This window comes from Scylla paramamosain, chromosome 22 (assembly GCF_035594125.1).
Source record: "Scylla paramamosain isolate STU-SP2022 chromosome 22, ASM3559412v1, whole genome shotgun sequence".
Taxonomy (NCBI): domain Eukaryota; kingdom Metazoa; phylum Arthropoda; class Malacostraca; order Decapoda; family Portunidae; genus Scylla; species Scylla paramamosain.
This window is the reverse complement of record NC_087172.1, coordinates 2,845,986-2,873,752: the sequence shown is the minus strand read 5'-3', so window position 1 is coordinate 2,873,752 and position 27,767 is coordinate 2,845,986. Positions and strand designations below refer to the sequence as shown.

The 27,767-nt window shown below is 41.8% G+C and overlaps 2 protein-coding genes and 1 long non-coding RNA gene across 4 annotated transcripts in view; 2 read left to right on the top strand and 1 right to left on the bottom strand.

The window, feature by feature from the left end:
- The window catches only part of LOC135111428 (integrin alpha-PS1-like), a 33,137-nt gene extending 15,541 nt beyond the window's left edge, over positions 1 to 17,596 (top strand). For both annotated transcript variants that reach the window (XM_064024705.1, XM_064024704.1), the window contains 14 exons: positions 2,681 to 2,808; positions 3,013 to 3,221; positions 3,766 to 3,973; positions 4,167 to 4,288; positions 5,947 to 6,107; positions 6,359 to 6,498; positions 7,213 to 7,323; positions 7,604 to 7,829; positions 8,331 to 8,473; positions 9,121 to 9,364; positions 9,728 to 9,966; positions 10,518 to 10,747; positions 11,242 to 13,418; positions 14,361 to 17,596. In XM_064024705.1, the coding sequence (XP_063880775.1) occupies positions 2,681 to 2,808; positions 3,013 to 3,221; positions 3,766 to 3,973; positions 4,167 to 4,288; positions 5,947 to 6,107; positions 6,359 to 6,498; positions 7,213 to 7,323; positions 7,604 to 7,829; positions 8,331 to 8,473; positions 9,121 to 9,364; positions 9,728 to 9,966; positions 10,518 to 10,747; positions 11,242 to 13,418; positions 14,361 to 14,789 (4,767 nt within the window). In that variant the 3' untranslated portion in view covers positions 14,790 to 17,596. The remainder of the gene's footprint in view (positions 1 to 2,680; positions 2,809 to 3,012; positions 3,222 to 3,765; positions 3,974 to 4,166; positions 4,289 to 5,946; positions 6,108 to 6,358; positions 6,499 to 7,212; positions 7,324 to 7,603; positions 7,830 to 8,330; positions 8,474 to 9,120; positions 9,365 to 9,727; positions 9,967 to 10,517; positions 10,748 to 11,241; positions 13,419 to 14,360) is intronic.
- On the bottom strand, positions 16,702 to 26,213 carry LOC135111431 (uncharacterized). Its single transcript, XR_010273735.1, has 2 exons — positions 25,827 to 26,213; positions 16,702 to 18,014 (listed from the first exon to the last, which is right to left on the bottom strand). It is a non-coding gene; the product is annotated as an uncharacterized LOC135111431 (long non-coding RNA).
- On the top strand, positions 23,335 to 27,360 carry LOC135111430 (uncharacterized). Its single transcript, XM_064024708.1, has 3 exons — positions 23,335 to 23,453; positions 24,995 to 25,908; positions 27,223 to 27,360. The coding sequence occupies exons 1-3, from the start codon at positions 23,405 to 23,407 to the stop codon at positions 27,340 to 27,342; spliced, it is 1,083 nt and encodes a 360-aa protein (XP_063880778.1). The 5' UTR covers positions 23,335 to 23,404; the 3' UTR covers positions 27,343 to 27,360.
- Positions 27,361 to 27,767: the final 407 nt, after the last annotated feature.

The following is a 27,767-nucleotide window of genomic DNA, read 5'->3' as shown; positions in this document are numbered from 1 at the left end:
AAGAATTTCAATACGTGGCATGAAGTAGTCAGAGGGTGGAGGAGAGGGAGGAACAAGCTCAGAATCGTCCAAGGTAGAGTTTTTAGCAAAGGTTTGAGCGAAGAGTTCAGCTTTAGAAATAGATGTGATAGCAGTGGTGCCATCTGGTTGAAATAGAGGAGAGAAAGAAGAAGAAGAAGCAAAGTTATTGGAGATATTTTTGGCTAGATGCCAGAAATCACGAGGGGGGTTAGATCTTGAAAGGTTTTGACATTTTCTGTTAATGAAGGAGTTTTTGGCTAGTTGGAGAACAGACTTGGCATGGTTCCGGGCAGAAATATAAAGTGCATGAGATTCTGGTGATGGAAGGCTTAAGTACCTTTTGTGGACCACCTCTCTATCATGTATAGCACGAGAACAAGCTGTGTTAAACCAAGGTTTAGAAGGTTTAGGACGAGAAAAAGAGTGAGGAATGTACGCCTCCATGCCAGACACTATCACCTCTGTTATGCGCTCAGCACACAAAGACGGGTCTCTGACAAGGAAGCAGTAGTCATTCCAAGGAAAATCAGCAAAATACCTCCTCAGGTCCCCCCAACTAGCAGAGGCAAAACGCCAGAGGCACCTTCGCTTAGGGGGATCCTGAGGAAGGATTGGAGCGATAGGACAAGATAAAGATATGAGATTGTGATCGGAGGAGCCCAACGGAGAAGAAAAGGTGACAGCATAAGCAGAAGGATTTGGTATGGTATTTGGTATGAATTGTATACGTATATTATGTATTTGCAGTTTATTTATCGTAGCTTCTTCCCTAGCGAGAAATGTGCGTTAGTTTATTTGTTTATGACTATCAGTTCATTGCGCGTGCGTGAACATGTGCCGAAATATGCATGGCCTAGATGTGGCAGGAACCAAGGTCAAGAGAATACGCCATTGAAAACCGCCAATATTTTTTTTTTTTTTTTTGTCAGAGCTTGTTGAAAGTACCAGAAATAAGACTCCATAACGTTGAAGAATACGGTGCGTAATAGATACAAGAGCAATACTTTGAGAACAGTTATACACACGTACTTATTATCATCCTTGGTTGCTATGGAAGACTAGATACGAATACAAGGCAGTGAATGTGTGTGGTGAAAGGCGACTGAGGCAGCAGGTTCTCATACACACACACACACACACCCAATAAGGCGGAGGCGGTGTGAGCAGCGGGGTGCCAGTGTTCCAGGGCGTGTGACAGGAAAGTAAAAGGCGAGTGTTAGTCATCCCTCTCCCAGCAGCTGCCGTGTTGCTATTCTATACCCCGCTGCGCAGACCCCTTGTGCTTGACGATTGATCGCTTCAAGGAAAAAAAGATATTCAGAATAGTGATGATTAGAAGCGAAGAAAGACTCTCATTTATCAAAGCAAGGAAAAGTTGAAAATAATGCTGATAATAAATTAGGAATGAAAAAAACTAAAAAGCATATTGCATTTATTAGAACAAGAAAAGAAATTAAGTTTAATAATAAAGAGCAGAGGAATAAGAACGGGGTCATATTAAGATAAAGGGATATTATTAATAGCAGTAAAAAAAGGAAGAAAACAAATTAAGAAAGAGAACGATAGAAAACGATGAGATATAGAACTGTTAAGTATTCAGTAATCCTGTGATAGAGAAACAGAAGAGTAATTGCAGTAGAAATGATAGGGGAAAACATTAAGTGATCAGTTTCTCCAAGCAAAGCAGTTAGTGATCGTTGAATAAAACAAGTAGAGGAAGAGAGTAAGGAGCAATGAAAACCACAGAAAAGAAGTGCCGCAAGACAAAGAACAATAAAGTATTTAGTAATCAGTGAAGCAAACAGAAGTTATCGTAGAGATCAAGAAACAATACAAACAACGAGAGAGAGAGAGAGAGAGAGAGAGAGAGAGAGAGAGAGAGAGAGAACAGTAAAGTCTTTAGTAATCAGGGAATCAAAGAGGTCACAAGAGGAGGAAGTGACCGCGGATGATGGTGTCAACAGGTCAGGCCAGGTAGCGTCTTGCACTGACTGCCAAACGCGGCACTCCTTCAGAGGGCGGCGGTCAGGAACTCTCAGGGTCAATGCCAGGCAACGTGAGGGGCTTGGGAAATGAAACTTCGGTGAACTTTGCAGGTGTCCCGTGAAGTGCTACGGTTGTTTTTATTTTCGTTTTTATCGGCATTATTTTGACTTCTTTCCTTTGTTCTGATAAATATGCGTTTTTTCCCCGTTTCAGATTAGCTGCGTTAGTTCGTGTTTCTGAAGCCTGTAGTGAAGCATTTGGTGTTATTACAGGAAGGTTTGGTGTCTCTAGGGAAACGGCGAGAGGAGAAGATGAAGGCTTGGTGTAGGAGAGACTGTATGGTTTAAAGCTTAATACTTGTGTTGTTAGAGGAATATTTGAGAAAAAGATTGTCTGGTTATATTGATCTTTATACATTTGTGGAACTTGGAATCACGAAAAAAATGGCCTCAAATAAGTGAACGAAATTGGAATATTAAAACCCTACTCACATTTAGTGCTTTAATATATTGCGGTATATGTATACATTGGCTATACACATTGGCAACCCGCTGATGCGTTTGGCCAGCCAGAGCCGTGGCGGAAGATGAGTGTTGGCTGGAACCTTAACTCTGCTTTAGAAATTTCTTCAAAATGGTATGTATAGTGTAAAACCCCAGCCCCGCGTCCCCAGGTGTGCGCCCATCGCTACATCAACAAGGGGCCGGACTTCCAGTGGGGATTCGGTCTCTGCTACATCCTGTCCAACAACCTCGATGTCTTGGAGGAACTGGAGCCCTGCAAGGGGAAGCCTGTCGACAGGTAAGCTTTGTCATTATCTTCTGGTGTTCAAAGTACCTGCTGAATAAGGACTTGTGAATTGATCTTAGGACTTGGCAACCATTTATGGCTCCAATGTCTAAAGTGCTTTATGCCACTTTCAGATTATTATTATTATTATTATTATTATTATTATTATTTTTATAAGCAACTTTTTTCACGCCCTCCTAATCTGTAACTCCCCAGTGGCCACCTGCAGTATGGGTTCTGCCAGGCGGGCACCAGCGGCATCCTGCTGGATGATGAGGTGGTGCTGGGGGTGCCGGGGCCCTTCACCTGGCGCGGCACCATCCACACCTCCAACACCTCTGACAACTACCTCATCAGGGACAAGACGCAGTACTTCGGCCCCGTCACAGAAGCCGACTCTCCTGTTGACAAATACAGCTACTTGGGTAAGGCACACACACACACACACACACACACACACACACACACTGTAAATTGCAGGATACATCAAGAAGTGTAGCTTTTCACAAACAATAGTTGATCCCTGGAATGGACTGGATGAGGATGTAGTCCATGCAAGATTAATTCACAGTTTTAAACTCAAAATTGATATCAAAATATACAGAGGCAGGACAGCACAAGCATAACTCCTTTCCCATATGTCACAACTGGGTAAATACACACCAAGTAATTTTAGACTAGCTTTCTAAGTGTCTGGCATCTTTTGTCAGCTTTTTTCTCTTCTTTTCCTTTCAAGTGTCTGGCATCTTTTGTCGGCTTTTTTCTCCTTTTCTTTTCCTTTCTTTTTTCCTTTTTCTTTTCTCATTAGGTTTTGTTGCCCTTGACCTGCACCTTCTTACATACAAACACACACACACACACACACACACACACACACACACACACACACACACACACACACACACACACACACACACACACACACACACACACACATATTCTCAACCAGCCTTAACACCTCCCTCACAGGCTACTCAGTAACTGCTGGTAACTTCTTTGGGAACTACATATCATACGTGAGCGGTGCCCCGAGGTCACAGGAGACGGGCCAGGTGGTGTTCTTTAGTCGGGTGAAGACAGGAGTCAGTCTGCTGCAAGTGGACCTCATCCTTAGTGGAGAGATGTTTGCCTCCAGCTTTGGCTATGAAGTCCTGGCTCTTGACATCAACAACGACAGGTGAGTGGCATTGGGCGTTTGTGTTGATGATGCATGTCAATTTTTAGGATGTTTATGTTGATTTGGTCTCTTTCTATGAGTGAAGAATACAAAGCCTGACAGATCTTGGTCTCTTTTTATGTGTGTATGTGTGTAATGTAATCTAGTCATTAGTTATGTGGATTAGAGTCACACTAACACATCCTCTCCTCAGCCGTGACGACCTGGTGGTGGGCGCCCCCTTCTACTACAACAGCAGGGCCAGTGGTGCCATCTACGTGTACATGAACAATGAGGGAGGCTTCCAGGAAAACCATCCATTCACCAAGATAGAAGGTCTGACTTGACAAATACACTACTTATCCTTCTCCTGATACTCCTTTTGATCTCCCCTTCCTTTCTTTCTCATGATCCTCCTCTTTTGATCTCCTTTATCTTTCCTGATCCTCCTTTTTTTTTATCTCCCCTTCCTTTCTTTCCCATGATCCTCCTCTTTTGATCTTAATCTTTCTTGATCCTCCTTTTTTTTTATCTTCCTTTCTCTTGATCCTCTTTTGATCTTCTCCTTCTCCTTTTCTCATTATCCTTTTTCAGACGCATTGTCTTGTTTTTTTTCAAATCAGAAGTAATTGATATGAATTTTCAAAGATAACTTTTAAGCAGCAGTTTGACATATGAAACACAGATTCCCACCATCTTTTCCCAGCCAGATATTCAAGGCAAACAGCAACATGATGGAGGCACTTAATCATTGTGTTCAAAACTAGGATGAAGTGAAAGGCCAGAAGTAGTCATATTTATTCAGATCTCATCACAGGACAGGAAAGACTGATGCACATGTATCTCAGAGGCTTTTATGTGTCAAGTAATAACTAAACCTCATTGTCAGCTAGGTGTTAAGAATTACTGTGATATTCATCTCACCTGAAATGTGTATGTTTTTTTTTTTTTTGAGTGTACAGCTTATATTATGTTTCACTTGGTTCTAGTACATTATTATGAGAGACTCTGTGACAAGCCACCTCAATGATAAACATGTGCCACTCTCTCCTTCAAAGCTAGGAATAAGTGATAATGAGTGCACAACTACTGTTATGCTTGACTTGGTTCCAGGACATTATTGTGAGAGACTCAATGATAAATGTGTGCCACTTTCTCATTCAAGGTCTAGGTCTTGCATATGACAAGTTCATGGTGCCTCTGCCTCAAAGTGCCCCAGGTGAAGTGCTGTGAGGCTAGCAGTAGTTCTCCCTTGAGCTCCCTGTGTCTGTGGGCTGAGGCTCCTGTTAGCTCCTATGAAGTATCCCAGAGTCTTAATGTTCCTGTCTACAGGCTATTATTGTAGTGAAGACTAACCAACAAAATTTCAAGTTGTCTCATTCACTGTCGTCTTTAAATAGTTGTAGCATTGATGACTCTTCCTGTGTATCCTGTAGGCTTTCCATTATGTAGCCTTTGGTCATGGTGACTGTTTTAAAGTTACTTTCATCTTTGCAACATCTTGAGGGAGCAGTCCTAGACCAATGTGTTGTAGTGTAGCGTGTTAGAAGATTAATTTGGAAGTGTAATCTTGTGAGCATGACCAAGTACCTGTAAGACTTGCCTTGTGTGGCTGTGTTGTACAGATATGTGTAAGAAATGATACTCTGTCTAAACCAGCTTATCACAGCCTCAGAACAAGCATGGCTCAAGCCCTCACTGAAATACATAAGCAAATGTGCTGTTTTAAGTATAATGCTTTTATTGTTGAAGTTCATTTGTGGCAGATTGGATGTCAGTTAAAAGGATGTGCTCAGAAATAGTTGATTAATATTCTTATCATTGCTTCATCTTTTTATTATTGCCATTTTGTGCCAAGCATAAATTTGAACTAAACTGATTTTTGTTTGCATAGTGTTTTTGCCACTATGCAAGATCAATGGTACACTCAGAGGACAGACAACCACTAAGACACTTGTTGATCAGCAACTTCATGGCTTATTACAACTGTGCAGGTGAACCCGGAGAAACCCGCTTTGGTTCCTCAATGACGTCCCTGGGAGACCTGAACCATGACGGCTACCAGGACATCGCTGTGGGGGCGCCATACGAGGGCAAGGGAGTCATCCGCATCTATCTCGGCGGTGAAGATGGACTCTCCACAACACCCTCGCAGGTGGGTCTCGCCTCCTTCGCTGGTATTTTGAATTGATCTTATTTCACATCTGAATGCCTTGCTCCCAATCTCCTTCCCACATCATACAGTAATATAGAAAAAAGCATCCTACATTGGTAAAGATTTATGGCAAACAAGAACAAAAAAAAAAGCATCATACTTTTGCCCAGAAAAAAATTGCCTGTTTGGAAATGAATACGCTAAAGTTATTTTTATAATCCCCAAATTTGACATGTCATGCATTCCTACAGATCATCCGTGCAGAGGACATCCCTGGGGAGACGTACAATGCCTTTGGGTATGCCCTGAGTGGTGGCATGGACCTGGATAACAATGGCTACCCTGACCTCCTCACGTCCTCCTTCTGCAGCGACAGAGTTCTCCTCCTCAGGTAACTTTTTCTACACTGATGCTTCTCACAGATGTGTATTTACTGGTGTGATATACTTGCTCCAGACATTTTGCAAGGGACAGAAACAGCCAGTGGAGACATGTACATGAAGCCAACCCTTGACTCTAGGGAAAACATGAAAGTAGATTTTGCTGTGAGGAACTGCTGTGGTTGTTCTTTGTTCACATTGAAAATGTTGTAAAAAATAGTTTGCATGGACACACAAAAAAGAGAATGGGGAGTTAATTTTGTATTTTCTAAACTATAGAACTACTATAGTACCATACAAAATGTCAAAAATTTATATGAGATTAGTGGCCACTCCAGTTTTCACATTGCCTGATGGAGCACTGTGAAGATGCAAAGAAAGACCAGGAGTAGTCATGTTTGTTTAAATTTCACCTAACCAAATGTTTCAACAGGAAAGACTTGAGCACTTGTAGTATTCCAGAGGTTATTCATGTGTGAAGTACCATAATAACTAAACATTCATTGTCATCTAAGTATTGTGTACTTTTCCACTAAAGGCTGGGGGTGCTAAGAGTGTGAGTGATGTGTGTGTCAATGTATGTTGCCCTGTCTGAGCCACCCTGTGTAGGATTGCCAGCCTGGTATATATATAGATAGGTAAATAGATAGAATTGTGTGTTAGGCACTACTGTGATATCCTAGGCTGAAATGTATATGAACAAGCCTACTTTTCACACTTTACAGGGCACGGCCAATCATTGAAATTGAAACTAAGGTGGTTTCTGAAGGCCAGCTGGACAACATTGACCCAACCAGGAAAGGCTGCCGGGAAGACATTACCGCCTCTGAAACATGGTGAGCTCCTGGGTGTTGGTGGGACCCTCCCAGTACCTGCCCTCACTGTTCTCTTGTTTTCTTTACTTTTTTTCTTAGCTCCTTTCATTAACTCGTGTACTTTTGACTCGTATACTTCTAACTTTAATGTTTTATGGGGAACAGTCAATAATATTTGCTGTAATTCTTTTATATTTTCCATGTTTAGTAAATTGAACCTTAACTGTCATTTCCTCAGTGTCTCAGCTCCTCCTATTAACATCTCAGTAAAATTAATAATAGGCTTACCATTGTTCTGCAGCTTTTCGTTTGACACATGCTTCAAGATGGACAACGACGCAGGCACCCGTACTGGCCTGAAGCTGCACTACACCATCGAGGAGGAGCCGTACCAGGACCGGCCACTGCCCAGGGTACGGTTCGCAGACAGCACAACCAACCAGCCCAGCGGGGTGCACCGCAAGATCGACCTCAGGCCGGACGACATGGGCAGGTCCCGGTGCTCAAAGGAAATTGTGTATCTCTTGGTGAGGAGCCTTGTTAGTCTTCCTGCTGCTTATGACTCAACAGTTCTTTGCTTACAACCTTTTCACTCCTTGTGACACACAGTTCTTTGTTCAGATGTCATGTATTTTGTTTGTAATTTGTGATTCTTTTCTTTCATCATCTTCAGGGAGGAGATTTGTTAATATTACTGTTAAAATTGTCAATCTCAGTCAGATTTCTCATTAACGAATATAGTCTTGCATTTTTCTACTATGATTCCTTTCCTTCTTCACCTTCAGGAAGGAATTTTATTAACATTACTGCAAAGCTTTTCACAGTCTTAGTAAAAGTTCTTGTGAGCAAGTAGGTTGTCTTGCATCTCCTCTACTTTGTGATTATCTTCCTTCTTCACTCTTTTATTAACTTTTCAATTTCAGTAATATCACATCAAAACTTCTCAATCTCAGTAAAATTTCTCATGATCAAATATGTTAATTCTTGGGGCTTTTATAATTCGCAATCTCTTCCTCCTTCACTCTCAGGAGGGATCTCAGGACATCCTGCGTGCTCTGCGGTTCAAGTTGACATACGAGATCATCCAGGAGGAGCCAAGACCAGTGCGTGAGGGAGCGCCCATGCCCAACATCAACAATTACCCAATCCTCAACCAGAAGGGGGCACTCAAGTAATACAGTCTAGTTTTTTTTTTTTTTTTTTTTTTTTTTTTTTTTTTTCAGTTTACCCTCTATATTTATGGTTTATGAATGGATTTTGTTGTCAATAGATAAAACATTTTTTTTCAGTCTACCCTTTATATTTGTTTGTATGGATTTTGTTGTCTATTAATTAAACAAGCATCAATTTTCATCATGCAGAAAAAGTTAAAAATTTATTGGATTCATGGGTATTTATTTTCTTAACAACCTTCTGGGATCTGCAATGGTTCAAGGATGCCACAATGCCCATGAACTACAACCAGGGAATCATTTCAGGATAAAACTTTAAATACTCGCATAAAAAAAAATTAATGAAACTATTGGTCACTTTTCATGTATTAACACTTGACTTTTCACCCAGCTGCAGGTAGACCCAAAAATGTCAGATGAAACACAATATATGACTGATTGTCTTGTAGGAAACTTGAAGGAACATTTTCTGATTATCTTGTAGGAAAATTTGTTGATTATCTTCTATGAAATTTGAAGGAACATTTGCCAATTCTTGTGGGAAATTTGAATGAACATTTACCAGTTATCTTCCAGGAAATTTGAAGGAGCATTCACACAGTTCTCTTATAGGAAATTTAAGGAACATTTGCCCATTATCTTTCAGGAAATTTGAAGGAACATTTGCCAAGGACTGCGGCGATGACAACATCTGCGTGAGTGACCTGCACATGACTGGAAGCCTTGACCTGGAGGAGGACACCACCGGGGAGGGCTACCTGCTGCGGCTTGGAGAGCACGACACTGTGCCTCTCCTGCTGGAAGTGACCAACCGTGATGAGCCAGCCTACATGACCACTCTGTATGTCAGGCACAATGAGGCACTCTTCTTTGACCCCACTGACTCCGAGGTGAGTAAATGAAGCCTCAGAGAAAGGATTAGATATTGTTTTACATAAAAATTTTCAACTCCTTACTTAGTTTTTCCAATAGTACTTTGTTACCAAACTCATTTAGATCAGCTCATGTATGGTTAGTGACTGTTGCCTGTAGTCAAGTTTTCTGACTTTTGTTCCCACATCAGCTGCTGTGTGTACTCTTTAATCCTTTCACAGACATTTGCATCATTTTTCCATAATCAGTAGCCTCTCTGAGAGGATGTTTATAAAGATTTCATACACTACTTCTGTGCTGTGAAGTGTTGCATATCACAGTGAAAGAGTTAATGTATTACATTTCTTGAATACATTAAGATGAATCTCTTTTTCTTATAGATCGGAATATACGAGTGCACCAAGACATCTGCAGGAGTCATCAAGTGTCACCTGGACAACCCTCTTGTCAACACCACAGGGCCACTCAAGCTGAACTTCAAAGAGTCTGGGACACCATTTGATTCAAAGTACATCCATTTCACGGTGGAAGTCAACTCCTCTTCCACTGAGTTGACACCTCAGGAGCCTCTGACCTTCAGGGTGGAGGTTATCAAGAGAGCAGAAATATCCATCAAGGGGTAGGTTTGGGATTGAAAGACAAAAAAACAAACATTTCTTTATCCTCGTGTTCAATGTGCCTAAGAATTATAGAGTTTAAACGAACTCATTGGCCCGTCACGTTCAGTGCATCATAGTGGAGAATGTAGTTCATTTATTCATTCATGACATATTGATCTGATGAAGTGAATAGAACAACTCCTGTATTCATTCATGACACACTTGGCAGAAAAGTTACTAATGGAATAAGTGAGTTAAGACATATTACCCTTTCATGTCTATAGAATATTTACTTCCTGTTTTCATTCATGACACATTGAGCTGATATAGTTAATGGAATAACTGAGAGTTAAAACATTTCACTGCCCCATCATGTTCAATTTATCTAGAATCTAACAGTAACTGAGCTTACTCATGTTCAGTGTATCCAGGATCTGACAATAATGAAATTAAAACAGATCTCACTACCCTGTTATGCTCAGTGTATCCAGGATCTGACAGTAATTGAGCTGAATAAGATCTCATTGCCTCCTATTTCATGCATCAGGAAACTAACAAGTCTCGTTTCCAGTGACGCCACACCAGAGCAAGTGTTCTATGGGGGTGAGATTGTTGGAGAATCAGCCATCAAGTACATGGACGAAATCGGAACAGAAGTGATCCACAAGTACGTAGTGGACAACAGAGGCCCATGGCGGGTGGATGAGCTGCAGGTGGAGGTGCTGTGGCCTCATCAGGTGGAGAATGGCAAAGAGAAGGGCAAGTGGCTGCTCTACATGACAGAACATCCCACAGTTGATGGTGAGTTGCTTAAGTTTTGTAGTAATGTATTTATTAGCTTTGATGTTTTTGGTTCTTGCAGAATACAGTGGCAGTCTCCTCACAGTGGATTCCTGTATCCCTACCTCTATACTTAATCCTCACGTACTATTCAGCCCAGGCTTTCATTATATCATGTCCATCCCTACAGTTCTATAACCCTCACATACTAATGCAAATGTTCTCAATACATCACCTCTTCAAACCTTACTTCTTTAATCCCCACATACTACATGTTCTCAATATATCACCTCTTCACTTCTACAGTTCCATAATCCCCATATGCTACAGCACACCTCAATGTATCACCTCTCAAATCCATACTCTCAAATTGTAAAACATGTTTTTATCCTCACTTTCAGTAGTAAAGTACATGTGCTCAGTATATCACATCTAAATTGATTAGTTGTGAACTAAACTCTCCAGACCTTCTTCCTCATTTAAACTGTGAACTAATCTCTCCACAACTTCCTCAGGTGTTGGGGAGTGTGAGATAGACCCACGCCTCATCAACCCCCTGAATCTGCGGCGGTCCAAGATCTACCCAGACACCTTCACAGGGCCAGAGGCGGACCTGGAGGTTGGGTCCACAGATGACCTGAAGCCCACCACAGACCACCCAATTGGCGTGGTGGATGGGTCAGGTAGCAAGGTGACCAAGGTAACAACGGTGAAGAAAACAACAACTGTGAAGAAGACGACGAAAAAGACATCGTATGAAAAGGAATCCTCCTCATCATCATCTGGTGGCACATCATCATCATCATCATCATCAAGTTCACATTCCTCATCTTCACATTCAGGCTTCAGTGATGACGTGGAGGGCAGCGGTCATGGTCTCGATGGTCACAGCAGCAGCCGAGTGCATGGAAGGACTCACTCTCGTGTCAGCCGGAGAGTCTACTCCTCCTCAGAAGGCTCAAAGTTCAATGAAGCTGAGTCAGGAAGTGACCCCATCAAGGAGGGTGAGGATGAGGATGGCCGTGTCATCACCCACTACGAGAGGACACACCACTCCTCTGGGAAGTCACCAGATGGCACATCAACCTTCGAAGAGACACACCATGAGAGCCGAAAGGTGACAGTGAATGAGGACACCCACACCGACAGCATCCCAAGTGGCAGGTGGGGCCAGGGAGGCGGGTACAGACGCACCTACACGGAGAACCGCTCCTCCACGCGAATCAACGATGGTGAACCTGTGGAGACTCACAGACGCTGGGAGACGCACGAGACTTTCCCCTCAGGACAGGATGAGAACCAGTGGGGCGATTCTGGTTCAGACAGGAGAGAGGAGACTTACCCTTCAGGACAGGATGGCGAGAACCGGTGGGGCGATTCTGGTTCAGACAGGAGAGAGGAGACTTACCCTTCAGGACAGGATGGCGAGAACCGGTGGGGCGATTCTGGTTCAGACAGGAGGAGAGAGGAAAGCAGGAAGGAGCACAGCAGAACCTACAGCGTTGACACCAGCACCAGGAGGACACATTCTGACCAGATAGGAGAAAATAACTTCCACAGGACTCATGAAGGAGGAGCTGTGACACAGATACATGATGGCTCCTACTGGACGGATGAGGCAAGGAGGACCAGAGTGCAGGATCAGGATGGCACAGACAGAGACAGGATTGTGTGGTCAGACCAGAGAGGAAGGCCATCATACAACACGGGGACAGAAAGTAGGAACAGAGAAGAAAATTACTACGAGGAAAGAACGCATGAGAGCGATGGTTTTGCTGGACGAAGGGGAGGAAGCGGCCATCACCAAGGTCCTTCTGGTGATGGATATGACAGTAGAGGAAGTGCATCAAGCAGTCAGTGGAGTCACACTAGGTATGAAGACAGTAGATCCTCTGGCAGACAAGGATTTGATGGCAGACAGGGTAGAACACATGATTCCTCGGGTTCCGAGGGAGGTCATGATGGCAGATATGCAAGTGGTCAAGGGTACAGGGGTCATCAGGATAGATATGATGACAGAACGTACAGTGAGGGTGAATATACAAGAAATTATCACTCAAGGGACTACGGGAGAAGAAGGGAGGAGGATTACCGAGGACTTCACTCTGAGAGCACCACCAGGGATCACGGAAGAGGAAGAGAGGATGATCACCGAGGACTGCACTCTGAGAGCACTATCAGGAGGTACGAAGGCGGTGACAACTGGCAGCATAGAGACCACAGAAGACGAGGACAAGATGACTGGGGCAGAGATGAATCACATGGGGGAAGTCACAGTGGTTCTACAAGGCACAGAACCCGTGTGGAGTCCCAAACATCCACCTGGGACTCTGGGCAGGGAAGCAGGGGCGGGTGGGATGAGCGGCAGGACGACAACTACGAGAGGCATCATGTTGGAGCTTCATCAGACCGACACTTTGCCCATCTGGAGTCCGGTGGCTCACCGGAGAATGGTACATACACCAGAGTAGAAGTGGACCCCAAGACAGGCAAGACAACAACATACTCTAGGAAGGTCATGTACAAGAAATGGGCCAGTAGTTCAGACCAATGGGGGACAGAGGAGGAAGAACTCCCAGACTTTTCCAGTGACCACAGGAGTGCAAGGACCAAGCGTGAGAAGGAGCTGATCATCAAACCTCAAGCTGTGACTGATGAAAAGACAGGGAAGACCATGCAAGTCGTTCACCTGGTAAGTAATACATATATATAGTTGTGCTTGGCTTGGCAGAAGTGCCCAGTGTGTGGAAGGGAGCTGTGCAGGCAGGGTAAGACAGATCATTGAGTGGGTTATGCCTCAAGCTGTGAGAGAATATAGTTGTTTGGTTTGACAGAGGAGTGCCCAGTGTGTGTGGGAGTATTGAGTGATGGAAAGATTGCTGACTGTAGAGTATGGTGCCACTTTTGTCAGGTTAAGTGCATGTGTGGTTTCCTTAGTATCAGGGTAAGAGGTTTAAGTATGAAGGGGCCGTTTTGGAGTGAAAAGCCTGCCGAGTGATCAAGAGGATGAAAGATTTTATAGAGTGGGCAATTTTCAAACAGTTGCATCTCTCTCTCTCTCTCTCTCTCTCTCTCTCTCTCTCTCTCTCTCTCTCTCTCTCTCTCTCTCTCTCTCTCTCTCTCTCTCCTTGATCCTTCCACAATCACCTCATTATTGCTATATTATGCTTACAGTTCTTTTACTCCTTGCATTTATTAACTTTTCAGAATACTGATCTTTCTTCACATTCCCTTCACAATTCACATTTAGTTTCCTTTCTCATTCTTCTCTCATTCTCATTTCTAAACTGACCAGAAATATCTGTATGAATGAATAGGCAAGTTTTGATAGGCCTTACAGTTAACCTCTTGCTTTAAACTTTTACTTTTGTACCTTTTTTTCATCCCTTTAAAGTGAATTAAGATATATGAAAGAATAGACAGTTTTTGGTATACCTAACAATTAACTTAACCTCTTACCTTGAATTTTCCTTCCTTAAAAATTTACTTTAAGTTTAAAGCAAAACATTAACTAAGGTCAATCATAAACTTATTCATTGGTTCAGTTAAGGAAGGAAAATTCTATGATGAAAAGCACAAATGTAGTCACACGGTACAAGCTAAAACATACTGAAGTACACACCTCTTTTTCCAGCACTGCGACGGACCTGCTACCGCCAAGTGCTTCAGGTTCCACTGCAACATTCGCAACCTGGCAGCAGGAAGGACAGCAAGCATCTACATCAAATCACGGCTGTGGAACTCAACGCTGGTGGAGGACTACCCACGCGTCAACACCGTCAGCATCAAGTCCAAGGCATCCCTCATCCTGCCCAGCAACATCCGCGAGGACCAGGACCAGGAGGACGATGTGGATTCAGCCGAGACACGGGCCTATCCTGACCTCCTGGACCAACTGCCACCCGAGGAAGTCCCACTGTGGGTGATCCTGGTGTCCATCTTTGCTGGCTTGCTGGTGCTCATCATCATTGTGCTCATCCTGTGGAAACTTGGCTTCTTTGAGAGGAAGAGACCAGACCCAACACTTTCAGGCAATCTTGACAAGGACGCTAATGGTTACTAGTTTATTTATTTTGTATGTTAGTCACACTGGACTTGTTGTGTTCATTCATCTCTGAAAGTGCCAATTTTTTATATTAACAGTTTCTCTCAAAGAATTATAGTAGGAATTTTAATATATGGCTCTATTTCCTACATGAAAGATATAGGTATATATATTATATCATGTATATTTGTAAGTGCTTTCTAGTGTCTTGTCTGGAGAGTGAGCAGTCTTCCTTTTTAACTGAACCTTGATTTTTTATGTCACAAAAATATTAAGCTTCTCCTCCTGAAGTCGTCCTCTACAGCTACTTACCCTGTGAAGGCTGACTGACCCTCAGGCCCGTCTGGTTGTACGTGACTGCCACTAAACTTGTGTTGCTGCTGCTGTGCCATGACTGTGATGTTTCCTGTGCCTTCAACACTCAACAGTGAAGGCGTTAACCTAGGTGTATGTTTACTGTACTGAATGCCGAGAAGAAAATACAGACTTTCCTGGAGTGTTACGTTTCAGGTAGAGTGAGTTTCTAGGAAGTGAAGTGATGAACGAGATTTTATTTTCACAAGAATAATTATTATATTAATGCTTGACATAGCTCCTGTACAGATTTTTGTAACTATTTTATGCTGTGCTTAGAGAAGTGCTTTATGGGATGAGTGTGTGACGTGTGAGAGCTGCTGCTGCTGCTGTTACCTGCTACTGCTGGAGGTGAAAGGTTTAGTGTGGGCATCTCCTGTGTGCCAGCCTTGGGGCCTCAACACACCACTATCTGTTGCTGCTCTGGGCCCTGTCTTAATGCTGACACTGTGTTCACGAGACACCAGTGGATACCAGTCTATAGTTTGGTCATCCAATTCTTAAAGTTTAAATATACACTGATAAAAGATAATATGATACTTTATATATTGAAAGTAACTACAATGATTTAGATTCTATTTATATATTGAAAGTAACTACAATGATTTAGATGCTAATGTCTTTAGTAAATTTATAACGAGAATTGCCTTGATATGACCATCAGACGCTAGAAGTCTTCAAGGAAGTATAATGAGGTGCATATTTGAATTACAAGCCTTGGGAGAGTAGGATGGCAAATAAGGAACTGTGATGAAGTAGACTGATTTGTTTTGGGTGTGTGGGGAGTACGTAGACATGAGCGAAAATGGATGAGCATATGTGTTAAAGACAGAAAGTTATAAGTGACCTTAGAATTTAGCCAAGACAGGATAACTACCTATAATCTTAGTGTTGAGGGTCTCCATTAGACAAATGTGGCAGACACAAAGCACAAGAAGCAACTTTATCTCTCAAATACATGAACACTGTGCCTCTTAATTAATCGTGCCTCTAAAAGGGAGTAAGTGCCAAAGTGTCTCCCATCAGTGAAGTGGTGAAGAGACGAGGTGGTGTGGAGGCCCCAAGGCTCAGGGAGATGGCGCACCAGTGATGTTATATAAGACTTATTTAATTACTTATTGAAATGTCTAGTTTTTATACATGGGGATGATAATATATAGCTTACAAACTAAAAGTCAATGTTATTATAGTGTATGTACGAATGTGACAAGTGTGGATGTAAGTACCTAACCCCAATGTGATGAAGCTTTTATTGAAATAATTTTCTCATTTGGCTTGAAAAGAAAAAAAAATGCAAGGTTTTGACCATGACACTGCTGCTCCTGCTGCTGCTACACTTTCATTATTGATATAACCAATGCACAGTACAATACATTAGACAGTGCCCAGTCATTAGGAAGCTTTAAAAAATTATTAGATAAGTTTCATTCAGCTTTCCTTATTTTCATCATTTATAGACAACCCAAACAAGACTATCATGCAACTCTTATTTTTAATCTGTTTGTACTGTAAATGGCAAAAATAAGCACATGAATAGATAAAGGCTTCATCTCAGAAAGTGTTCTGTTGTATGTACAAAAAAAAAAAAAAAAAAAAAAAAAATTACATACCTGTTGTGTGTTTGCTGCCAAAGTGATGACTGGTGATTGGCAACATCTGGTGTGAGTGATATTTGAGTGATATTTGGTGCCAACTTGACCCCATCATGAAGTGTGACATGTGGAGCAGTGAAGGCAATGGTGCTGTTCAGTGTTGGTGCTGCAGCCACTCCCGCCTTGCTCACTCCTCTGTGCTCGTTCCGTCAGTCCTGAAACTAGTCACGTCCATACAGTGTCCACTTTATGCCGAGCGAAATCTGTCCTACCATTCACATTCTGTACTACCTCAATACAATGCTGTATTCTGGTACATACTGAGTGGAGGAATTTTATATGCAATAAAAATTTGTACAAGTGAAAGTGTGCTGCCATCACATTAGCATCAAATCTGTGTGTGTGTGTGTGTGTGTGTGTGTGTGTGTGTGTGTGTGTGTGTGTGTGTGTGTGTGTGTGTGTGTGTGTGTGTGTGTGTGTGTTAAAACGAATGATTTAATAAGCAGTAATTTTATTTTGTAAACTAATAAGTGGTTGTTCTGCTTCATATCTTTTGTGTATATATGTAGATAGATGGAGACAATTGGTGTTTTGTTATGTTTTTTTTTTTTCCCATGGTCTGTTGCAGCAAAAGATTCTCATACCTTCCTGTAATGTTTAGGATCTCACTGGATATACTGGGCAGAAGCTTTACCTGTGCTACTGAGCTGATCACTGAGATGCTGGACTCACCTTCAGAAGTAATCAGTGTACTTATGTTGTTTTCATCTGCAGAAACTATGATTTTCTTGACAATGATGTGAATGAAGTGATGTGTATATATGTTGAGGTTGACGAATGTTGTAAATATACATACAATAAAGAGAATTCTAACTACAAGGTTCTTCACTAGTCAACCAACCACAAATTTCATGAAGTGAGCCCTAACAAAGACTATGACCAAGAGAGTGATTACCTACTGTATTAAGACACAAGAACACTGTGCCATCCACGAGTGTTGGACAGAACAGGAGTCATTAACAGCAATGCATTAAGAACAGTAATGACTTATCTTCAGTTAATATAATACAGAAGACAGGAGGAAAATCAATATAATACAGCAGATGGATGGGAAATCAAGACTAATGTATAGAGAAGAACATTTGCTGTACAGTACTTACATGACAAGCTGAAGTATGCTGAGAAACTAACAGGCATTCACTTCACCTTGACAAGTAGTGATGCCTCTGGGTCTTCTGTGCATGAAAGAAATACCACACACACACAGGAAGCAGAGACCTCTTCATCACAGCATCATCTGGAAAAGAACGTCTCTCTAGGGAATGTAAATTAAAGTTTGCTTTCGTAAGGAATACTCCTCATCCCCTGTATCCTTTTAGTCAATCTCCTTTATAATGACTATAATAGACCTTCTTGTAATACAGGGATAAGAACATAAGAAAATATGGGAAGCTGCAAGAAGCCATCAAGCAGTCCTTGTATGAAGCATGCCTAATTCCATCTAACATCTTTATCCATAAATTTGTCCAATCTTCTTTTAAAGTTCTTTAATGACCCGACACTAACAATCTGATTACCTACCTACCATTATACATGAACTTTTTTTTTCTAACTTTATCAAGCTTGGATCCACTATTTCTCGTCTTAACCTGATTACTAGTCCTGACAATGTTGCTCGTGTCACCCTTGCTGCACCCTTATACCACTTAAAGACCTCTATCAGGTTCCCTCTTAACCTACGCCTCTCTAGGGGATGTAAATTACAGTTTGCTTTCGTAAGGAATACTCCTCATCCCCTGTATCCTTTTAGTCAGTCTCCTTTATAATGACTGTAATAGACCTTCTTGTAATACAGGGATCAGAACTGTAATGTGAGAAACATATTACGAAAGAATAGGAAGTTTCAAAATGCGGGTCGAAATTATAATCAATCAATGTGATACAAGAAACTATGCACGTATGCGTAAATTGAAATATACTTTGAAATCATCAGTTGTAAAGGAACTTAAGTTTATATACTTCAAATGCACTATGAGTACGTATATAATTATTCAAACTGAAGGAAAAAGAGCCAAAGAATATCCATACAATAGTAAAAGTTCCAGAGAGAGAGAGAGAGAGAGAGCATACTTCCATCCCTTCACGTCTTCAGATATGGACTCTGCATAAATAGCATCAATCAGCGATGACGAAAATGATAGGCAGGTGTGTGTGTGTGTGTGTGTGTGCCTGCAGGGAAGGGAAGGCGAGGTGTGACGCTTCTGCTGCGCCTGATGACTTGATGGTGGAGATTAAGGCGCTACTTGAGTCTTTTTATTCGCCTCATGTTAAATTTGCTCAAAGAAGTGATGGTGTTCCTTTATTCGGCTCTCGCGTGATGTTTGTTTGTCTGTCTGTGTTTGGCTGGCTGGCTAATTGTAGACGTGGCGCAGAGAGAGAGAGAGAGAGAGAGAGAGAGAGAGAGAGAGAGAGAGAGAGAGAGAGAGAGAGAGAGAGAGAGAGAGAGAGAGAGCGTTCAATTACTTAAGGTGATACAACAAATAACGTTACACGAATACGATAAACAAGGTAAATAGAATAATAAAATAAAAATTAAATATATGAAAATTTTAGCAGCCAGTTTGATATGCGTAATCATACAACACTCATTTAATTTTCCTTCCGTTCATGTTATTTATCTGCGCTCTCATCTCTTACTTTCGTTCATCTGTCTCTACGTTCTAAGGCGTAGTTATAAATAAATATGTAAATCTATGTCTATCTATATACCAGATCAGCAATCGGACTAAGAACCACACTCATACACACGTCATCACACTCTTTAAGCCATTGATGGAAAGGGAGCTCGTGGACCATCACAGCACTCTTATACAATAAGGAAAGAAAGGGATGAAAGAAAGAAAAAGAAAAATGTGCTACACAATTTGCTTTTTTATTTAATTTGAGTTCTTTATATTATATATATATATATATATATATATATATATATATATATATATATATATATATATATATATATATATATATATATATATATATATATATATATATAAAGAAAGTTAAGGTTATAGTTTTATTCGCCCACCTCCTCGTTATTTTGCATTATGAGGAATAATAATAATAAGAAAAAAAAAACGCAGATGTTTCATAACTTCGTCTTTATCTCAAAACAACAGCAGACTTCAAGCATCGCTACTTTCTGACAGGAAGACAACGACTGCAAACATTATGTCAGCGAACGTAACTCAGTACGGCAATGTACTGGCGTACGATGTGTGTGTATGCGGCGGAGAGAGAGAGAGAGAGAGAGAGAGAGAGAGAGAGAGAGAGAGAGAGAGAGAGAGAGAGAGAGAGAGAGAGAGAGAGAGAGTATATGGTGACTATAGAGATGTGGAGAGGGATGGAGGGAATGAATAGCTGCAATATAAGGGAGATAGTGGGCGGTGAAACTACCTGCAGTGTTTTGCCTGAGTAGGCCACAAAAATAAGGACGATTATGGAAAGAGGCAAAAAAGGAAGAGAAAACGAAAGAAAAAAAGAAAGATAGAAAGGTAAGAAAGAAAAGGAAAGAAAATAATGAAGGAAAAATGAAAGAATGAAAAAGAGAAAAGTAAAATAATACATGAATAACAAAAGAAAGAAGAAAAAAAAGAAAAGATATAGAGAAAAGAAGGAAACAAATAAAAGGAAAGAGAAGCAATAAAAGAATGAAATAAGGAAGAAGAGAAAGAATGAAGGATGGAGATAAACAAAAAAGAAAAGAAAAAAAAGAACGAATGAAAGAAAAGACACTGTATATCACCACTACAACCACAAACGAGAGTGAAAACAACACACTGCCACCTCAAAGCGAAACAGTAACACCAATAAGGAAGGAAAGATTCAACACACAACACACACACAAATACTAAGTAGGTAATAAGTAGGAAATAAGCAGCAAATAAGACGCTTTGGAAATCTCCCGTGCGCAGGTCTACTGGCAGAGCGTCTATAACTATTATCTTGACCGCAAATCCAAGGCGTGTGGGGGGGCGCGAGGGTGACAGATGGCGCGCCGGACAGCTGGTTACGGCGGTGGCGGTGGTAATAGTAGTGGTGGTATTGAAAGTGTGGTAGTGGTGGTGGTGGTGGTGGTGGTGCGCTACCTCCTCTACCTCCTCCTCCTCCTCTTCTCTCTCTCCTTATCTCTTTTCCTCCTTCTCCATCTACGTCTCTATTCCTCCTCATCTTCCTCCTCGTCGTCCATCTGTATTTGTTGTTATTGGTGGTGTCAGTGATATATCAGATAATAGTAGTACGGGTGGGGGCGGCAGTCGTAGTAGTAGTAGTAGTAGTAGTAGTAGTAGTAACAATAAAGAAAACTACTACCACCACAACCAACAACAACAACAGATCTCATAAACACTGACAGTCCATCAAGACTAATAATACGTAACCATCCACCAAGAGAGAGAGAGAGAGAGAGAGAGAGAGAGAGAGAGAGAGAGAGAGAGAGAGAGAGAGTGTACGAGCTGAGTTCATCCCTGCATCCTCGGAACTCACCCTTTCTAGAAAAAAAAAAAAAAAACTCAGCGTTTCAAAATACAGACCCTGAAGTAAGTACTCGTACATTCTTGTGTGGGAAGCTGACTGAATACTAAGATTCCTAGAGGGAGGGATGAATGGAGGGAGGTAGGGAGGTAGAGAGGGAAGCAGGAAGGAAGAGAAGGAAGGATGGATGGTGTAGACAAGCAAGGGTAGCAAGCAAGGAGGGAGGCAAGAGGGGAAGGGAGGAAGGTAAGGAGGGGAGGGAGGAAGGGACGTAGGGGAGAGGGAGGGAGGGAGGGAGGGAGGGATGGATGGTGGTCTATGGAAAAACAGAGTAGCTAAGGTAAGGTTTAGTTACGTCCGTCCGTCCGTCCCTTTTCTGTCTCCCTCAGGCAAGCCGTCAACCCTCACGTAACTCCCCCGAAGGCTTGTTTCATATTCCCACACCTTAAGTAATCACTCCCATTAGCTCATCTCTACTACTACTACTACTACTACTACTACTACGATTACTAGCGTATGTTTCACCATGCGTTTATCTGTAGAAAAGTACGTGTGTAATACATGAAACGCATATATTTAAAATGGTTTCCCAGAGAGAGAGAGAGAGAGAGAGAGAGAGAGAGAGAGAAATAATATATGACACTCCTCAATCAATTCACTTTCACTATACGAAACAAATTTCTGTCGAGTCACAATACAAATAGAAAGTCAGGATGGGAGGGACCACCACCACCACCACTACCAAAAGAAACAACCTTGGACTCTATTCTCAAAAACTTTCAACGTCTTACATCATCTGAACAGTTTGTGGCGGAAATGATTGGAACTTTCAGACTTTTCCGGGATTCTATTAACAGGATTCTACATCACTGAGAAAAGAAAAGGTTGTAATGGATTTTATTGGTGGTCTTCAAGGTGGTTTTTTATGATTCTACTGGCAGAAGGAGTCTACATCAATGAGGAAGAAAAAAAAAAAAACAGATTGCATTGGAATTCATTGTGGGATTCAAGGAGTTTTCGTGATTCTAGTGATAGCTTGAGAATAATGCTATATCAGTGGAAAGTGCGGGTTGTAATGGAACTTATTAAGGATGCTTTTCATGATTCTAGTGACAGTTTGAGAATTTTACAGCAGCAATAAGAAAAATACTTCTGAAAACCCGACTAATCATTTCTGTGCTTTGAAAACAAGAAGGCAAAATTCGATTCTTACGTAACAAACACACAAAAAAGCATAGGATTTTCAAGAATTTATTTATTTTTTATGATTCTAGTGATGACTTGTGAACGATTCTGTAATATCAATGGGAAAATATTTTTGAAAACCCGACTAATATTTTATGTGGCCTTTTCAAATTAAGAAAGGCTTGACTTTTTACGTAACAAAGACAATAAAGGAAAATGAAATGAGGATGAAACATGCTCTGATCTAAAACATTCCCAGATGAACCAAACTACACCCAAGACACGAAACGAAGAAACCAATGATATACAAAAAAACGAAACAGGCGGGAAAGAAAGAAGAGGAAGGAAGAGAGTCAAAACACCGACGCTATTATTTGAAACACTACCCGACAAACTAAACAAAACAAAGACATAAAACGAAGAAACCAATAAAATTAAATAAAACAAAACAAGACAGATGGAAACGTAAGAGGAGGAAGGGGAGAGACCGTAGTCTAACCGAGCCAAGCCTCCATCTGTGACAACTCATATTACGTTTCCATGAAATCATAATAAATACACGTCCAGCATTTGTGAAACCCGTACAGGGAGTGTCATTACGTGGGGTGTAATGAAGGCGTTTACTGGAAGACGAGGAGGAGGAAGAGGAGAAAGAGCAGCAGCAGCAGCAGCAGCAGCAGTAGTAATAGTAGGAGGAGGAGGAGGAGGAGGAGACACTAGGAGACGTGGGATGTAATGAAGGTGTTTACTGGAGGAGGAGTGGGAGGAAAGGAGAAAGGGTAGTAGTAGCAGCAGCAGTAGTAGTAGTAGTAGGAGGAGAGAGAGAGAGAGAGAGAGAGAGAGAGAGAGAGAGAGAGAGAGAGAGAGAGAGAGAGAGAGAGAGAGAGAGAGAGGAGGGAAAGGAGACGATGGGAGGAAGACGCCACAACTCGCAAGAGACAGAAAGCGTCAGTGTTCGAGAGGTGGTCAAGAATGGAGGGACGCCGGGCGCTGCTCATCTTTCTGCTCTTCCCTCACGTAGGTAAGACGAACACACACGGCAAGGATTTATCAACGTTTCTCAAGCTTCTGGGATTTCGGGAGATTATGGAAATAACCTTAACTTACTAATTTCGAGACCGTGTTTATCTCTGGCCCAAATTATGCTTTTTCAAATCGTAATTAGTGGTTGAATTTTAGAACTCATTCTAAACCTAACCCTTGGATCAAAATGCTAATGTTATTTCAGTATCATACAGACAACTCTCTGAAATATTTGGGTAACTCATCTATTTTTTTATCAAGCTGTAGTGGAAGTGACTGGAGGTTTTCAAGAGTGCTTTCGTGATTCTAATGATGTTTTTAAAGGGTTTTGCATCATCACCACCCATAAGAACGAGACTTAACATATGTAAGTTTTGAATGCAGTCCTTATTCACCATCGAAGTGGAAAACATGCATGAGAACTTGTTTTATCATTTATGTGACTTCTGAAAATACTCCTAAAATACTCCTAAGTCAAAAGCGTTTGGGAATACACACCCTGTATATCTTAATAAATTACAAATGCCTGATTACTTTATCCACGTGTATTCTTAGTGTGGATAATACTGAAGTAACACCAGCGTTTTCATTTGAGGGTTATGTTTGATTAGTTTAGGTTTAGAATCAGATTCAGTTCATTAAATTTCACTGTTGATTCCTTCATTGCGTAAATCGTGACTTGAAAAGCGAAAATAGATAGTCTGTCTGGGAATTAGTCGGCTAAGGTCTCATTATAGTTATTTTATTTATTTTTTCTTACTTATTTGTGGCTACATAAATTTAGCGAGGTGCACGTGACTCAAAAAAGGGAAAGTGATGAATATATGAAACTATATAATTTTCCCTAGCCTCCGCTCGCCGCAATACTCCCCACACCTGTCATGTGTTCGTGGCGTAACACTTGTCCACTGATTTCCCTTTCAAAGCAACAGACAACTTTATCCACCACGCTTGGATCATTCGTAAAATTTTTTGCAATCCGATCATTAGTGTCTGCAGTCCTTCCCTGCCCAGTGATATCAATGGTAATAATTCTTCCGGGGACACACGACTTCTTAAGACTAATCCATAATCATTAAGGTATGTGTTATCGTGGCACATTAACGTTAATTCTTCTGCATTTTGTAACGCTCCGCGCGTGTTATGGTCGAGAGAGAAAGAAATGGTACAGTCGCTTCCCTACAGAATTAACAAAAATCCCACACGAATGCATAATAAGTTAATTGTACCGCAGCGATATTTCTCCCACCTAATGTCTTCCGTTCGAGGTTCGAAGCCCCGACACTAAGAAACTCACAAGCTTAACCACTCAGCCAACTTGCCCTCACTTACGGACTCCTTGTACTGCTGCAGTGATTGTGACAACCTAACCTTGTGTGATTTCTTATCCCATCCTTTTTAATTAACGTGCCTTTAATTTGCTTCGATTCAGGATTTTCTTGTTATTTTTTTTCTATTAATTTCTTTATATCTACACATTTTCTCCTGAGGCATCTGCTCTTATTAGTTGTAGCTATCGAGTGGTTTTCTTCGCTACAGCACGTCGGGGATGCCTGGCGTCGATAAAGGACCAACTACAACCAGTAGGAGGCGGAGGAGAGGATCAAGTGTCTGACGGGTCATCATGGATCCCTTACGAGTACATCTGGGACACTGATCGGGAGGGTCGCCACTACGGTCCCGCGCTGCCCTTAGCTCGCCCCCGCCAGCGTCACGACATCGACGAGCCGGAGCTGCTCTTCGCCATTTGGGAGTCGCCCCCGATCCTGGCCAAGGAGGGACTGACGGAGGAAGAGGTGGACTGGGTGCCTGACGTTAAGCCCTTGCAGACTATCAAGGAAAACTACGTGTCTGGTTCGCGGGAGTTCGATCATCACTTCTCATATGAGACACACCCAAAGGTCCGCCACAGTGCCCCACACACACTGGCCCCAAGTACCACACTGCCCCCACCACCACCACCACCACCGCCTCATGAACCTCCTACGTCACACACTGAGGCTCCTACACCAGACACGCCTGCACATGAGCCACACACAGACAGCCCCATCACCTACACGGACACACCCGCGCCCCACGCACCGCCACACCCTCATCCCTTCCCGTCACTTCACCGGCAGCCCTTCAAAGTTGTCCTCCCCCTGCGGCAGCGCCCTCGTAAGTACTTCCTTGCGGGCGGCGAGGACACGCACACGCATGAGGACGCGCCATCTCACTCAGGCCCTTTCAGGAAGTACTACCTCGACCCTGATAGTAAGGCCACGCAAAATATTGACTCTCTGTCCAGCCACGAGAAGCCTTTACATCCTCACTTCTTCCCGGTTCTCCCACCCGCCTACCCTCAACCCCTTCATCCCCGTCCTCCACCCACCGTCAGGCAGTACTTCCTCCAGCCTGCAGCAGACGAGGAGCCCCCCGTCGCCGACCTCACGGCCTTCGAGGTTTACGAGAAGGTATGTCCGTCCACTGTCCTCTCGCTACTGAGTTGAAGTCACTGTGAAGATTCAAACTTCCTCACTCGAAGCATTGTCTCGGAAACATAATGGTTACTGAAACACTCGGGATAAGTTCTTGGTTATGTCTGCTATCAGTGTTGTATAGCCATACTCATGATTTTCAGTAAGCTTTGCAATAAGGAAGTCTTGACAGCTGTTACTATCCAAATCCTTTTTGGACGCTGTCACGCATCGGGAAATTCCCCTCAGTGTTGTCACGTATCGTTCTCACCAACCACGTTTGTCTTATAAATATCTTGACCTCGCCCTTACTTGCTATAAACACGGTCTGTAAAACTTGTAGGACTTAAACAACAGTGAGCTTGGATTCACTTGAACTCCGAAGCAAATAATATAAACTTCGTAATTATCAGATTTATATTAAAGAAGAAAGCTAGCTAATGTCTCACTGTTATTATTATTATTATTATTATTATTATTATTATTATTATTATTATTATTATTATTCTTTGATATATTACGTTCACAGAAGTATTTTGTTTTTACGTAAAAAAGAGAATACAGTAAACTCGGAAGAAAAAAAAAAAAACTGAAATCGTAACAAAAATTAAATTCAGCAGCTTGCCAGGAATATATTAATCGTTCAGGGGCTGGGCTACGTAGAGTGAATGGTAATTCAGCTCGTTAATAGACCAAGAGTGATGAGCAATTAAGCGTTTATTTTCCTTCTTTCGTAGCTCTAATAAATCACACAGGACCGAGAACAAGAAGAACCAATGCCGTGAAATTTCATATCGAGAAAAACACATTTGAAAGTTTACTTGTAGCTCTTAATCAGTCTCCTTTACACTTAATAAAGAAGTAAATATATAACAATAACATACCACTTAGTTTCTTTATAAGGTCGGTATTCAAAAATGTTTTGCTCTCTCACCGCGGCTATATTTTAAAAGGCCACAGATGATCACCCAGGTTCTCAAGTGCGTTTCTTCTGTCAGTAATGTAGAAATCTTGTTACCCGTCACTAGAACCTAAAAACAATAAAAAACCGTATAACTTCATCTAGAGCCTTTTGTAGTAGTGAAGGTGCGGCGCAGAAGTGTTTCAGAACATGATCCTATCTTATATGAGGAACACGTCACATCCTACACACAACTGAAGAAATTAATGCTATTACAATTATTACAGAATCACAACTGTTTCATGCTGGAAAACGAAACTACTATTCAGCTTAAGTAGTATCGTGTATCTTAATTGCTTAATACATCATCGTTGTCATTACGTAATCAAGCAGTTCTACCCTTGTTTCAGCTGCGCAAGACCCGAACAGTAGACACCCAGGTGGACACTGAGGCGAGAGCGTGGGTGCTGAGCGGCATCCCCAAGGCTACTTCTTGGGTCTCCTCTTCCACCGGGCGCCGTCTGTCCTAACCCAGTACAGGACGAACTAATGAGCTAGAGGTGTAATCGTTGTTATTCTAGTTGTTAGTATAGCGTGGTGCTGTTGTTATTATTATAGTTAGGAATTTTTTGTTTTTTGTATGTATTTTTGTATTTTAGTGTTGTGGAAAGTGATATAGTACAAGTATATACTTCCGTTTTTGTTCTTAATTTCTTCCAAACCATGATAAAATGATGACTATACAAAGATCCACACTTCAGCAAAGAGAGAGAGAGAGAGAGAGAGAGATTCCCTTAGCTCCTCTACACAAAGGACTATTTGAGGGAATCATACTGTCGATTCACTGTTTACTTCCTATGTTATTTCAATACCGATTTACCTGAGAAACCAGACTTTGGAGAAAAGACTTATCCTGTGACCTGTTCCGTTCGCTTCTTAGATCGTCCATTCCTTG